Source organism: Fusarium solani (assembly GCF_023522795.1).
Source record: "Fusarium solani strain SB1 chromosome Unknown bctg00000010, whole genome shotgun sequence".
Classification (NCBI taxonomy): Eukaryota; Fungi; Ascomycota; class Sordariomycetes; order Hypocreales; family Nectriaceae; genus Fusarium; species Fusarium solani.
This window is the reverse complement of record NW_027072147.1, coordinates 2,242,986-2,256,251: the sequence shown is the minus strand read 5'-3', so window position 1 is coordinate 2,256,251 and position 13,266 is coordinate 2,242,986. Positions and strand designations below refer to the sequence as shown.

At 51.9% G+C, this 13,266-nt stretch overlaps 7 protein-coding genes across 7 annotated transcripts; 5 read left to right on the top strand and 2 right to left on the bottom strand.

Moving 5' to 3' along the window:
* Positions 1-34: 34 nt before the first annotated feature.
* On the top strand, positions 35-1,298 carry MRS44_014779 (uncharacterized protein; the record flags this gene model as incomplete). Its single annotated transcript, XM_046284680.2, has 5 exons — positions 35-189; positions 250-278; positions 369-495; positions 552-640; positions 709-1,298. The coding sequence occupies 5 exons, from the start codon at positions 35-37 to the stop codon at positions 1,296-1,298; spliced, it is 990 nt and encodes a 329-aa protein (XP_046127872.2).
* A 767-nt stretch (positions 1,299-2,065) lies between these two features.
* Positions 2,066-4,961, bottom strand: MRS44_014778 (uncharacterized protein; the record flags this gene model as incomplete). The annotated part of the gene is made up of 6 exons (XM_065618548.1): positions 2,066-2,240; positions 2,304-2,578; positions 2,632-3,050; positions 3,795-4,208; positions 4,313-4,854; positions 4,894-4,961. The coding sequence occupies 6 exons, from the start codon at positions 4,959-4,961 to the stop codon at positions 2,066-2,068; spliced, it is 1,893 nt and encodes a 630-aa protein (XP_065474620.1).
* Positions 4,962-6,492: 1,531 nt separating this feature from the next.
* On the top strand, positions 6,493-7,765 carry MRS44_014777 (uncharacterized protein; the record flags this gene model as incomplete). Its single annotated transcript, XM_065618547.1, has 5 exons — positions 6,493-6,635; positions 6,748-6,773; positions 6,827-7,284; positions 7,339-7,405; positions 7,455-7,765. The coding sequence occupies 5 exons, from the start codon at positions 6,493-6,495 to the stop codon at positions 7,763-7,765; spliced, it is 1,005 nt and encodes a 334-aa protein (XP_065474619.1).
* A 377-nt stretch (positions 7,766-8,142) lies between these two features.
* On the top strand, positions 8,143-8,731 carry MRS44_014776 (uncharacterized protein; the record flags this gene model as incomplete). The annotated part of the gene is made up of 2 exons (XM_065618546.1): positions 8,143-8,337; positions 8,390-8,731. The coding sequence occupies 2 exons, from the start codon at positions 8,143-8,145 to the stop codon at positions 8,729-8,731; spliced, it is 537 nt and encodes a 178-aa protein (XP_065474618.1).
* Positions 8,732-9,182: 451 nt separating this feature from the next.
* On the top strand, positions 9,183-10,295 carry MRS44_014775 (uncharacterized protein; the record flags this gene model as incomplete). The annotated part of the gene is made up of 1 exon (XM_046277225.2): positions 9,183-10,295. The coding sequence occupies one exon, from the start codon at positions 9,183-9,185 to the stop codon at positions 10,293-10,295; it is 1,113 nt and encodes a 370-aa protein (XP_046127868.2).
* A 187-nt stretch (positions 10,296-10,482) lies between these two features.
* Positions 10,483-11,154, bottom strand: MRS44_014774 (uncharacterized protein; the record flags this gene model as incomplete). The annotated part of the gene is made up of 1 exon (XM_065618545.1): positions 10,483-11,154. One exon carries the CDS (start codon positions 11,152-11,154, stop codon positions 10,483-10,485), a length of 672 nt encoding a protein of 223 aa, XP_065474617.1.
* Positions 11,155-11,660: 506 nt separating this feature from the next.
* Positions 11,661-13,180, top strand: MRS44_014773 (uncharacterized protein; the record flags this gene model as incomplete). The annotated part of the gene is made up of 3 exons (XM_065618544.1): positions 11,661-11,663; positions 11,820-12,608; positions 12,674-13,180. The coding sequence occupies 3 exons, from the start codon at positions 11,661-11,663 to the stop codon at positions 13,178-13,180; spliced, it is 1,299 nt and encodes a 432-aa protein (XP_065474616.1).
* Between the last annotated feature and the right edge of the window lie 86 nt (positions 13,181-13,266).

Genomic DNA, 13,266 nt, shown 5'->3' with positions numbered 1-13,266 from the left:
CTCGTTCCCTCCTCTTATAATACACATTCCAATCATGCAGTCCTTTTCCAGAGCCACCGGCGCCTCTGCGCTGCGCAATGTCGGCCGCCGCGCCTACTCGTCGTCGCAGTACGCCAAGACCATCAACAACCTGCGCATCAACAGCGACACCAAGGTCATCTACCAGGGCTTCACCGGAAAGCAGGGAACGTGAGTTGTTTTTTTGACACACAATTTTTTGGATCAGCCAAAACTAATCGGGTGACGTAGCTTCCACGCGCAACAAGCTATCGAATACGGTACGGTTCCTCGCTACATCAATGCTACGACACATGTCATGATGCATGTGACAGGGGTGCGCTTTTGAGGCTGACTCTCGCCGTCAATAGGAACCAAGGTCGTTGGTGGAACGAACCCCAAGAAGGCTGGCACGACTCATCTCGACCTCCCCGTCTTCAAGAATGTGTCGGAAGCCGTCAAGGAGACTGGCGCCACTGCGACCGCCCTCTTCGTCCCGTATGTGTATCTGGTGGGGATCAATGTCAACGAGACCTAACAAAAAAATTTCACAGTCCTCCCGTTGCCGCCGCCGGTATCGAGGAGGCCCTCGAGGCCGAGATCCCTCTCGTCGTCTGCATCACTGAGGGTATTCCCCAGCATGGTACGTTTTCACCCTGATGACAGTTTCAATTTGGGTGGTGAGTGGTCTAACGTGGGCCCACTTCCCAGACATGGTTCGCATCACCGACATGCTCAAGTCGCAAAACAAGACCCGCCTCGTCGGCCCCAACTGCCCCGGCATTATCGCTCCCGAACAGTGCAAGATCGGTATCATGCCCGGCTTCATCCACAAGCGCGGCCGCATCGGTATCGTCTCCCGCTCCGGTACCCTGACCTACGAGGCCGTCAACCAGACCACCCAGGCCGGTCTGGGTCAGTCCCTCGTCGTCGGCATTGGTGGTGACCCCTTCAGCGGCACCAACTTTATCGACTGCCTCAAGGTCTTCACCGAGGACCCCGAGACCGACGGTATCATCATGATTGGTGAGATTGGTGGTTCCGCCGAGGAGGACGCCGCCGAGTTCCTCAAGCAGGCCAACACCGTCAACGGTGGCAAGCCCGTCGTCAGCTTCATCGCCGGTATTTCTGCTCCCCCCGGTCGACGAATGGGTCACGCCGGTGCCATCGTTTCCGGCGGTAAGGGTGGTGCCGACACCAAGATCAAGGCCCTCGAGGACGCCGGCGTCATTGTTGAGCGCTCTCCCGCTGGTCTGGGCAAGGCTCTGTACAACGAGTTTGTCCGTCGGGATCTGCTATAAAGTGGTAGCCTTGCTGCATCTCCCTGTGGGCTCCGGCCAATGGAGTCTCATGTGAGAGAATGTGAGAGGCTATGAGAAGGGTGTGAGGGAGTGTTCAAGTGAGCTTAGTAGAGCCCAGTACGGTCAGCTGAGGACTCGCTCACGGAGGGCTATCTGCATTATGTTCCATGATTTTTCGTACCTACCTGATAGAGAAGGACGGTCTGGCTGGCGCTAGATTGTGGATGGGCCCCTTGGTGTTTTCTTTTTCGCAGGCGAATGCGTGCCATACATAATCCACTGCCTGCATGCAGCGCGCCATACAATGTCAATGTCACATTTACGCTGCGAAAAATAGGTCCAATGCTGAAAAGTGTTTCTGAGCTACACATGATGATATCATGGGGCAGCCTGGTTGGGGCTAGAAGTACACGTGAGCTATAAAGGTTGGCTCGCTGCAGAACCTGTCTCGCTCGGTGCTTGGGCAGTAAGAGGACAGTCAGGTTCAGGCGCTCAGAACGAATGCATCACAAGATGCACTAACAAATCATTCGCTGCGTGGTTTTCCTCCTCTTGCACGCGGTCTAACGTACAAGTACCTGACTGAAGGCATCGGTTCCATCGCTGTCATTCAATTCACCAAGTCTATGCCAGCAACAGAAGACAAGACAAAAAAAAAGATACCATGTAACAAAAGCAAGACCTCATTCAAACTCCCCATACCATGCAAAATATTCGTAACTATCTCGTGTTCGCTGGTTCCGTATTCGGTCGTGTCGCTGAGAGCTTCAATGCTCACCCAGCAGGCGGGCCGTGATGTCTCCCATGTATGCCTCCTCCAGCTCATAATCTTGTCCGTTGTTCTGGTCGATGCCAAAGAACAAGAAGGCTTCGGTTACGGCGTCGAGGGCGAATCCCATGTTGACGAAACGATCGACGAGGTCCCTGTTGTAGCCCAAATACCTGTCTCGCGGTTAATACGAGGCGTCTCCAGCCACCCAGACTGCACATATCCTGTCCACATACCTGCTGTTATCATTCTGATTGGTAGTAGTGGAATCCTCTTTCCTCCACTTGCTCAGATCAATGTCCTGTCGTGGGGCGCCGGCGTGCTTAACAGCCCACTCGTGAGCCATGAGGGCGAAGCGTTCAGGGTCCTTAAGCATCATGTTTGCCACCTCTGCGTCTTGCGGGTCCTTGGGGTTCGGGAACTCGAGGAGCATTCGGAGGGAGAGCAGGGCCGTTTTGATGGTCTGGACGGGAGACCAGTTGGAGCCGAGGGTATCGAGACAGATGGCGCCCTGCAGAAGCAAGAGTCAGCAATGGGGTAAGCTTCCCGGCCAAAGAATCTTACCGTCTGGCTGCTGATGTTGGGATGCCAGATCTTGGTGTCGAATCGTATTGTAGGAGACTTGAAGGGATACTGTTCGGGGATCTGGATGTCGACCTGGTAGGTGCCGCCTGCGTAGGGAGTGTCGGGGGGGGCGGGAAAGGTGCCCTTTAGGTGGACGAAGTCGCCGTCATTGACTGGGGCCGCAATCACGCCTGAGCTGTCATGATCGGCCTGCATGTCCTTGAGCTCCTTTATGATGCGGCGATCTCTAGCCATGTTTGGAGGTGTGTCGAGGCAGGAGGGAAGAGAAGATGCTGGTGGTGATAGGTTGATGCGTGGTAGTAGGATAACGTCGGATGTTGAGGAGGAGGAGACGTTAAGTGGTGGTGGTGGTGCTTCTGCAGCTGCAGATGGAAGGCTCTGGTGCTTGCTGTGCTGTGCTATGCTCGTGTGTGGTCGAGGAAGGTGCCCCAGGCTTTGTTCTTTCTGATGAGGGGTCTGCCTTGTGGCGTGTGTGGCTGTGAATGCCCGCGACGTCACTCCACTAAGCAACCACTAAGGATTACCTTACGTCTAGCGCCTGCAGGGATGTCCTGAGTAAAGAATGTCATTGATGAAGCAGTTGACTGCGGTTTAAAATAGTTATTCTTTGGTGTTGAGTTTTGTCATTCAAGAGCATAAAGGATTAAGACGAGCTCATCACTGATTCTTTGATTATATACATATTACATGTTCACTTCAGAGTTGTCCACAGCCAGGTGTGTCACACACAACTACCGGGTAGGCATTATCCTTGAGTAAAGTGTTCCTCGTCTCATCTAGGTAGTTAATACAGACAGAGCACAGAAGCAAAGAAAACAGTTTAAGAGTGATCTTTAGGTAGGAAAGGGACAAGTATTACTTTCCCAAGACTGGCAATACTACAATGCAGTTCCCATTCAATCACTGAAAGCCCAGTCTATCAAGGTGCAGAAACAGAAACCTGGGTTGAAAGACCCCACTGTCTACAATTCACAACCTCGCTGAAGGAATCTGCTTTGAACTGAACTTTTCTCATTGAATACCTGACAACCAAGTTACAAAAACAAAGACATACTAAAAAGAATCCTACATCTACTCAACGCAGCTAACTATTCTCTTGAGAAGCATCTCCTCATGCTCGAACCCCTCGCCCGTTGACTTACCCCTTTTCATCACACCCGGAGCAACAACCCAGTTCACCACCCGTGGCTTAACATGATCCCCCGTCTCGAGCTCCATGGTCTCTTCGTTAAACGGTGATTTCTCTTGTCCCTTGTCGAGGTCAAATGTCCAAGTGATGCGCGAAATCTGCCTGCTGATCTCTTTTCCCACGACAAACGCCTCGCTGATGATGCTGGAGAATTCGTCTTCCACATCTTGCTCTCGAAATTTGGCCATGGTATCGAAAGTGTTGAACAGGCAGTCAGTGATGCGGGCTCTCTCGTTTCCCCGCCATTCCTGGATCTGAGACTGCTCCTCTGCGTTCTGAGCGTCTAGGAGGAGTCCTATCGTAGTTGCGCTCCAGGTCTGGAACTTTCGCTCTGCTTCGGGCTCTGGTTTCAAGTCGCTGTTTCGTGCTGGGACAGGTTTTGTTAGGGTAGCTTAAGATCAAGCAGTGTGCTGGACTTCCCAGGGTCCAGTTTGGCTTGGAGATCCTTGAAACTCTCAGCCGTCTTGCCACCAACCCATGTGAATCTGTTAAAGACCTCTGCGACGAGGACTCTCCAGATGAGAGCTTGGATGATCTGGTAGTTCCTCTTTGGGTGCACTCCAGCATAAATTTCCGCTTCCTTGCCTGGAATAATCGCTCTGGCATGGCTCAGGTAGTGTGGTAATTTCGCCAATAAGGTGATCTTTGGCGACGTGCCCTCAAAGTACTGAAGGGCAAAGTTCCAGATCGAGAACCTGAGCTTGACGATGGGTTTAACTAAATACTCGTCCGTGATCTGGTAGAAGCCTTGTGCCGAGGCTCGGGGTTTGTTGAGTTCTCCGGAAGCCTTTCTCCGCTGTCTGGTGCGCTCGGCCACCTCCTTTTCTTTCTCTTCCAGCCCATACTTGAGATTGTTCTCTTTCCCGTGGAATTGACTCGTGAGATCTGCCCTCTGCCCCTGCACAAGATGTTCCAGATGACTGTCATGCTGGACTCTCTGCTCTACGAGCCTCTGGTCCTGGAGGCACGTATTGCAGTTGCCAGCGCAGTCAACATCGGAAAATCCCGAGGTGCTACAAATGTACAAGCCCTCTTCTAGTTTGCGCAAACACTAGATGCGCTTGTTCGCTGGGACCTTGTGGCCGCAGACACGGAAACACAGTCGTTCAGTCTGGCACATGGTGGATGTCCTTGATATACACAGGTCATTAAGGGCTCTGGACTGAGCGGGTTTGCGAGGATAGCGACGTCAACTTACAACGGGCAAAGGGAGCTTGCGAGAATCAACAAGGTGAGGCAGAGAAGTAGATTGTATTGGCGTCGAGTGTTCAGCAGAGGACATGGATGGCTAGATGGGAGAACGAGCTCAAATCGAGAGCCACGGAGAAGGACCTGTCCAGAGGCATGAATGCAGCTGCAACATCCTTGATCACCCCTGACAAAAGTGTCTCACTCCCATCATCGGCCTCGAGCCAACACACGCTTTCCTTTTCAGCCTAGCTCATCAAAAAAAAAGTGTAACCATTCTGACGGTTGGGGGCGAGGAGCAGGGGTCTCGCAGGGTCATGAGACATCTATCGCTACATAGGCAATCGGAAACGGTAGGCACAGTTGCTGGGACTGGTCCTCGGCTGGGACTGGCACTCTGACGTTCACGGTCGGCTGGTCGCCAGCGGCCAGGAACACTGGGGTTGCGTTCACCTAGTTGTTTTCATTCCACCTAAACGCTTAATGAGCATCGGCGACGACAGGGGAACCCAAACTCACCTCGCTCCACACTTTGGGCAAGAGTAGAACATAGTCGTTCCCTCGTCAGCACTTCTTAATTGAAGCGCCGTGTACTGGACCTCTTGCGCGTCACACTCTCGGCATTTCGTGTCTGTCTTGGACCACGTGTCCTGCGAAGATAGATTCTTTGGCATGTTGATCGTTCGTTTGTTACGCAGTTCAGAAGGGAAATCGTTCGTGGTGGAAATCGTGGTATAGCGGAGCAAGATATCTAACGTACCGCCGTCAGTAATGCGCCGAAGATGCAGGCGGGCACCTTACTCTTGCATATCTTATCACAGCAGTCACAAGTGACTTCCGGATTCTGCGAGAGTGGAAGCAGGTTTCCGCAGTCGTTACAGAATTGCATCGGCATGTTGGTCGTGATTGACAAACTGGTCAGGTGGGTTGGGAAGGGGGAAGAGAGAATGGGAAAAAAACCGACAGTCACAAAGGCTTCCAGGATGATGGTGTTGACCTCTGGAATTCACGTGCGTTGGCATTAGAGTAATTTAACCCCATAGCATACCCAAAGGTAGATAAAGGCAACCCAGTCAGAGAAATACAGTCTTTCACAATCAAGCCATCATGCCCAATATACACACTCCTTTTCCATCTGTCGATAAACGCCCTTGTCTCGCAGAGTTAGTCTCAACAAAAACATCACTCACGGGACGAATCTCTTCCCTTATGATCGACATGAAGAGACACAGCTTCTGTGGTTGATGCCATCAATGGTTAGAAATAAGAAGGTTACGGTGCTTTAGGGCGTTGGGTTTGATGCCGAAATGAGTTGATAACTTTGTTCACTGATGCATTTCTTCGATGACGTGTCACAGCGACCAACATAGGAACACTGGAGGAAAATAATGTTATATAATAGGCCAAATCTCCTTCTGTGTGGTGTAGAAGCAAACCACTTTGACCTGATCTCTTCCCGCATCATGACGGCTCTCATAGCCAACATTGTTTCCAGGAACAAGTCCGCAAAGTCTAATGCCACTCGTCGTCCAAAGTCGCCAGAGAACCCGGCTGCCTATGAGGAAGACGAAAATCTGCTCGTCATCGGCATCGATTTCGGGACCACGTGAGTACCATTCTTCTATCCAGGAACCATGTCTGACTTGTCGCAGTTATTCAGGCATCGCATGGGCCACCCAAACCGACTTCAACAGCGAATAGATCAACCTCATAACCAGCTGGCCAGGGTCGGGTCGAGAAGGAGGTAAGGCTCCAACCGAGATATCCTATGAAGATGAGATGCTATGGGGGTTTGAGGTAAACAAGGACACCACCCCCATTACCTGGTTCAAGCTCCGACTCTTGAAGGAGGAGGACCTATCCCGGAGCTGCGTTCATCCGAGTTCCTCCTCCGCGCACGGAAGATGGCCCGTGAGAACGGCAAGACAGCCATCGATCTGATCGCTGACTATCTCCGTGCAATTTGGTGTCACACACTCGAGTCTATCGCCAAGGATCGCGGAGACTCAGTCCTCGAGGCGTATCAGTTCCACGTCGTCATTACTGTCCCTGCCATCTGGAAGGACTACGCCAGGCAGGACATGGAGAAGGCGGCCAAAAAGGCCGGTATTCTCGATCGCAGAGCGGCGGGCAAGACCATCCTAACATTTGCCCCGGAACCAGAGGCTGCCGCCCTATCAACTCTGTGTGACCCAGGACGCGAACCTAAGAAGGGCGATGTGTACCTTATTTGCGATGCCGGAGGTGGCACAGTTGTGAGTTGTCAAAGAGTTTTTCCCTCAGTCGTGTCACTGATGTAAGGATCCCAGGATCTCATCACCTATGAGATCACGGGTGTCGACCCGATCTTAATGAGGGAGGCCGTTGAAGGAACAGGTCAGTAGACTTAGCGTCTCATTCTTGTCCCATGCACTAAACAACGCAGGCGGACTCTGTGGAGGTATCTTCATCGACGAGGAGTTCGAGGCCAGAGTAAAGAATCGCCTAGGTTGCAAGTGGGATCAAATCAGCCAGTCGGGCATCAAGAAGATGCTCAAGGGCGACTGGGAGCTTTCCATTAAGCCACAGTATAAGCCTGGAAATGGAAAGAAGGAATACGTGGTGTCAATCCCGGCCGAAGTTTACCAGAAGGACAACGAGCTATTTGACGACATGACAAGGGAGCCTTTCATCAAGAAGGGCCGCATCCATCTCAAAGGTTTCAGCCATCTCCTCCTTGGCCATATCTTGATCTAACCATTTCGCTAGACGTCACATCGAACAGGTCTTTGAAGAGTCTTTTGCCAAGATTGATAAACTTATTGAAGCCCAAATCCTTCAGGCCAAGAAGCAGGGCCTGTCGTTGACTGTAAGCGGAACCCCGGTTGACTCATAACATACTCTAACCACTTCTCGTGGCTCACAAGGAATCATTCTCGTTGGCGGTTTGGGGGGTAGCCCTTATCTGTATGGGCACTTGAGGGCTCAACATGGACCATCCAACATCAGCCTCCTGCAATCAACCGGAATAAGACCGTCAGTATCCCTCCCTGGCACCCTTAAGTAGGTATACAGCTAACACCTTGCCAACCAGGCGTACGGCAATCTGTCGAGGAGCCGTGTACAAGGGCTTCATGAGCGGAGCCGCGTCCTCCAACCGAGAGTGCCATATTCCAATCCAAGTCACCTCGACCATCTCAAGAGCCAGTTACGGGGTATGGCACAGAACCACGTTTGACCCAGAAGTACATCTCCAGCAGGACAAGGTTTGGGACGAAACATCACATGAGTGGGAGGCCAGAAACCAAATGACATGGTACCTGAAAAAGGTTTGTAGCTGCCCCTTTCTACAACAGCTCCGGCACCTAACGCCTATTCTAGGGAGAAAACGTCTCAACCAAAGCTCCAGTGTCCCACCCCTGGTACCTGTTGTACGAAGCCGACGGCAGCTTCGACGGGACCTTTGAAGTGACGATCTGTCAGTGCCAGGAGGACACGCCCCCCACTCGCCAGAACGACAGTGTTAAGGTATGGGCCACCATCAAGTGCTCGATCGATATTCCCTTCTGGGACCTGGAAGATCACTGGAACAAGGCTGGAGTCAGAGTAAAGAAGCTAGACCACTACGTCGAGATGGTTCCATCTGGCGCCTGTATTGAGTTTGCGGTTGTAGTGAATGGAAAGAAGGTAGGCAAGTCCCAGTTTCAAACTCGCTTCAGTTAGGTAGACTAGACTATGTCCACCTCGTGGGTTTCTTCATTTAGAGATGCGAGTTTAATAGATTGTGTTTTTACTGGTATCAATGGCGTCTCCAAGAGAAGAGTTCAATCAAATAATGATAATCAAATGCACATGCTGCCCCCCTCTCCAATATTCCCCCAAACAAAACCATTGCCTTGACCAAACCTAAAAATAAAAGAAGTCCTTGACGCTACCTTGCTATTTCCGGGTTTCGCTTCAAGCCATGTTAGTCTTGATTGGCTTGAAAGGACTCAGCTCAGGGGTTAAATTTAGCTGCACGCGCCAACAGGCAACAGCATATTTACCAAGCATATAACTTGCCATCTCCAGCATCCATCCCAGTCTTCTACATCCTTCAAAACACTACTGAAATGGACTGCATCTATCATTCGTGATGAGTTTCAGCCGTATCGAGCACCCGGGGTGGCACGTCATGGCCCCGACAGCCAAGCTCTGCCATAGGCTGAATCTAGACCCTGTCACCTGTTTCGAAACCTTTGGGGCCTTCAGAAAGCTATACCGGCCAGCAGAGCGAGATCTTTCACCTCTATCGTACATATGTCCCTCTTCCCACCTCGAGAGACTGCCCCCTGAGCTGATCGACATGATCCTTGAGCCCCTCGGCGCCTCAGGAATGGTGGCTCTCGGCCTCTGCTCTCGGACCCTCTGGCGACATATCACCTCAATGGTCAGGAGTGTCTATCGCACCTCGTCTAGCGACCCGAGCTGGGCCGGCATTCCTCTCATCTGCGCCAGTTCATACATTGATGACCTACCCGAAAGCCTGCGTAACCTCTATCCTGAGGTCAACGAAGTGTGGGCTATTGACGAGAATGATGACCGAATAAACCCATCTGACACCTGGAGGAAACGAATGCTCCAATGTTCCGTCGAGGCTTCGAAAAATAACCGCAACATCTACCTTGAAGCATTCGACAAGTACATCACAATGAGCCGCATCCCTAAACAACTGCACACGCTTCTCAAGGCATCAATAGACCGAATCCCCTATGTGGAGGGAACTCGTTGGCAACTCCGTAACCTGACAACAAAAGAATACGTCTCCTTAGGATTGGTCCTCGAGAACAACAACCGAGACCGCATGACACTTGCCCTTGAAAACCACCGCTGGGCCACAGTGGACGCAATCTTACTGTGGTACGTCTGCTGGACATCTCTGCTCGGAGCAAAGGCCGTTCCAGCTGATAGTTCCACTACAAAACTTGAGTGTCTCTTTCAACGGCGAGGGCCGTGGGCTGGACATTGTTTCGACATCATACAAGAGAAGGATCCAGATCCCGAGTGGAAGAATGTCACGAGCACCTTCGCCAGATATGCTGACCTGCTCATGGAGAAGAAGCAAAAAGAATGGTCCAAAGAGCCCGTGCAGGTGCTTAAAAAGGTCAAAAGCCTGCCTCAAACTGCAGCTCAACGCCTATTCCCAAGGCTGACTCGAAGGCGAGAAAAGACCAAGGCCCGCAAGGAGGTGACAGGGTTGAAAAGGGTGAGAGATGCATTGCAGCGCATTTACTCACTTGTTCGCTAGGTGTGGATTTGGTGTTACCGAGAATTATGTTCATGAGCTTATGATGAAGTATTGGAGTTCGTTGTCTTTGGACGTGTTTTCACAGTTGGGATGAGGCGCGAGGTCAGAGGAAAGTAATGATGAGGTCGGTTTGATGATGCATATCTAATGACTATTGAAAATCAAGCAAACATTTCCTCACTCTCTTCTACCCCTCAGGAAGTAGACAAGTGCTCTCCTTGGATCCGTGGACATCCCTTCGATGCAGCTGCCGCTGAGTAAACGCCTGAGAAGGGTCGTCAAACACTGCATCGCACTGGTCGCAGTACTGAGGAACCTGGCCAAGACTCTCGGTTAGCATCGAGCAGCTAAGAGGCGGAAGAGCAAAAATGAATCCCACCTTTGCCCATTCAAGCATTTCTCGAGGTGTGTATAAGCCTCGGATCTCGTATATGTGAACCAAGAACAGACCCATCTTGCCCTCGTCCGCAATTTTGTCACAGTCCTCAAGCTTTTCGCCAAACGACAAGATCTCTCGCCTCAACTCTTCAAATCCCTCAGGAATGGCAATGGGGAGATCTTCATCCAGAAGAACCTCGCGATGTGCGTAGACCGTGACCCAGGCATAAGTGACGTACGCAACGGTCGACTTGCCATGGCTTTCCATCAAGGGAATCATGACCCGGAATCTATTCTTGTCCGCAGTTCCGCCTGCTTGTGTAATCTTGGCGTAGAACAGCTTTGAAATTTCATCTTTGTCGGGATGATCTTTGTAAAACGGGGGAGTTCCGTATGTCTCACATACGCCGTTGGCGTCAAGGAAGGCATCAAGGGTGCTAATGGAAACTTTGAAGCCACGAAGGAGCGTTGTAGAACCCATTTTTCACCGAATATTATTGATATTCACAGATTCAAGTTTGTTTCTGAACGAAATATCATTAAATGTGAGAAATCGCATGAAGTCCAGTCAGCAGCGTGGTCCTCTAGGCTGCAACCGACAGGGATGCCCCCGATTTCGCTCAACAACGGTGGCTTCAGAAATGTTTTTCGGCAAAAAGCCAACCTCCAGCCATTAATATTTCCGTCCAAAAGTCGAAATCTAAAATTATTGACAATTTGTACGGTATTGAATGCCATAGTCGGTCGAGGTGTTGTTGTTGGGGCTTCACGTGACTCGAGCACGTGATTGACCTCCAGCTGCTGTCGTGTTTCCCTGGCGCCTGATTGCATTGGCGCTTTCGCATTCATCATCACTGGGTCGCCTGGAGCCTCGACCTCGATCTTCCACAACAACCACCTCCGCCACACCTCCACACAACAACATCGCGAGCGTCTCTTTTATCGATAATCAGAAGAACTTGAGCTCCTAGAGCTAGATAAGCCAAGATGGTGAGCTTCCGTGACCGCACACGGTCCTCTGGCAGCTGTTAACGTCGTTACAGGGTCAAGGTCAATCTGGCATGGGGGGAGATGGGCGCGATGACAAGGACAAGAAGGCAAGTGCATCGCGGATACTTGATGAATGCTGCTCTAACCGCCTCATAGAAGGATAAGCCCAAGTACGAACCTCCGCCCCGACCCACGACTCGAGTTGGCCGCAAGAAGAGAAAGGCCGGTGGCACCAGCGCCGCCCAGAAGCTTCCCGCCGTCTACCCGACCAGCCGATGCAAGCTCCGTCTCTTGCGAATGCAGCGAATCCACGATCATCTCTTGCTTGAGGAGGAGTACGTCGAGAACCAAGAGCGTCTACGCAAGGCCAAGGCTGCCAAGGAGGGCCAGACCGCCGCCACCGATGCGGATATCGACCGGTTAGCGGATGAGCGAGGTCGCGTTGATGACATGCGAGGAAGCCCCATGGGCGTCGGAACCTTGGAGGAGCTGATTGACGATGACCACGCGATCGTCAGTAGTACGACTGGTCCTGAGTACTACGTCAGCATCATGAGCTTCGTCGACAAGGACCTGCTGGAGCCCGGTGCCAGTGTTCTTCTGCATCATAAGAGTGTCAGCATTGTTGGTGTCTTGACAGATGATGCCGACCCTATCGTCAGTGTCATGAAGCTTGACAAGGCTCCTACCGAGTCATACGCCGACATTGGTGGTCTCGAGCAGCAGATTCAGGAAGTGAGGGAGTCTGTGGAGCTGCCGCTGCTCCATCCTGAGCTGTACGAGGAGATGGGTATCAAGCCTCCCAAGGGTGTCATTCTCTACGGTGCTCCTGGTACAGGAAAGACGCTGCTGGCCAAGGCGGTTGCCAACCAAACGTCTGCCACTTTCCTGCGCATTGTGGGCAGTGAACTGATCCAGAAGTATCTCGGTGATGGACCGAGACTTGTGCGACAGCTTTTCCAGGCAAGTTTAGCTGTCCGAAAGGTGTAGCCTCTACTAACATGCAGCAGGTTGCTGGAGAAAACGCCCCGTCTATTGTCTTTATTGACGAAATCGATGCCATTGGTACGAAGCGATACGACTCGACGTCGGGCGGTGAGCGAGAAGTCCAGCGAACTATGCTGGAGCTTCTGAACCAGCTGGACGGATTCGACGACCGAGGTGACGTCAAGGTCATCATGGCCACCAACAAGATCGAGAGTCTGGACCCTGCCCTGATCCGACCAGGACGGATCGACCGAAAGATCCTCTTCGAGAACCCCGACCAGAACACGAAGCGCAAGATCTTTACACTGCACACGTCCAAGATGAACTTGAACGACGATGTTGATCTGGAGGAGTTCATCTCGCAGAAGGACGATCTTTCTGGTGCCGATATCAAGGCCATCTGCTCCGAGGCGGGTCTGCTGGCTCTCCGAGAGCGGAGAATGCGCGTCCAGATGGCGGATTTCCGATCGGCGCGTGAGAGAGTGCTCCGCACCAAGCAGGAGGGTGAGCCAGAGGGTCTGTATTTGTAATGTACCTATCACTGGGTTGGGATGCTCGATAGACGGACGGCTCTGCTTGTAATGTGGAATAGAAGTTGACTGTCAACATGCGTGTG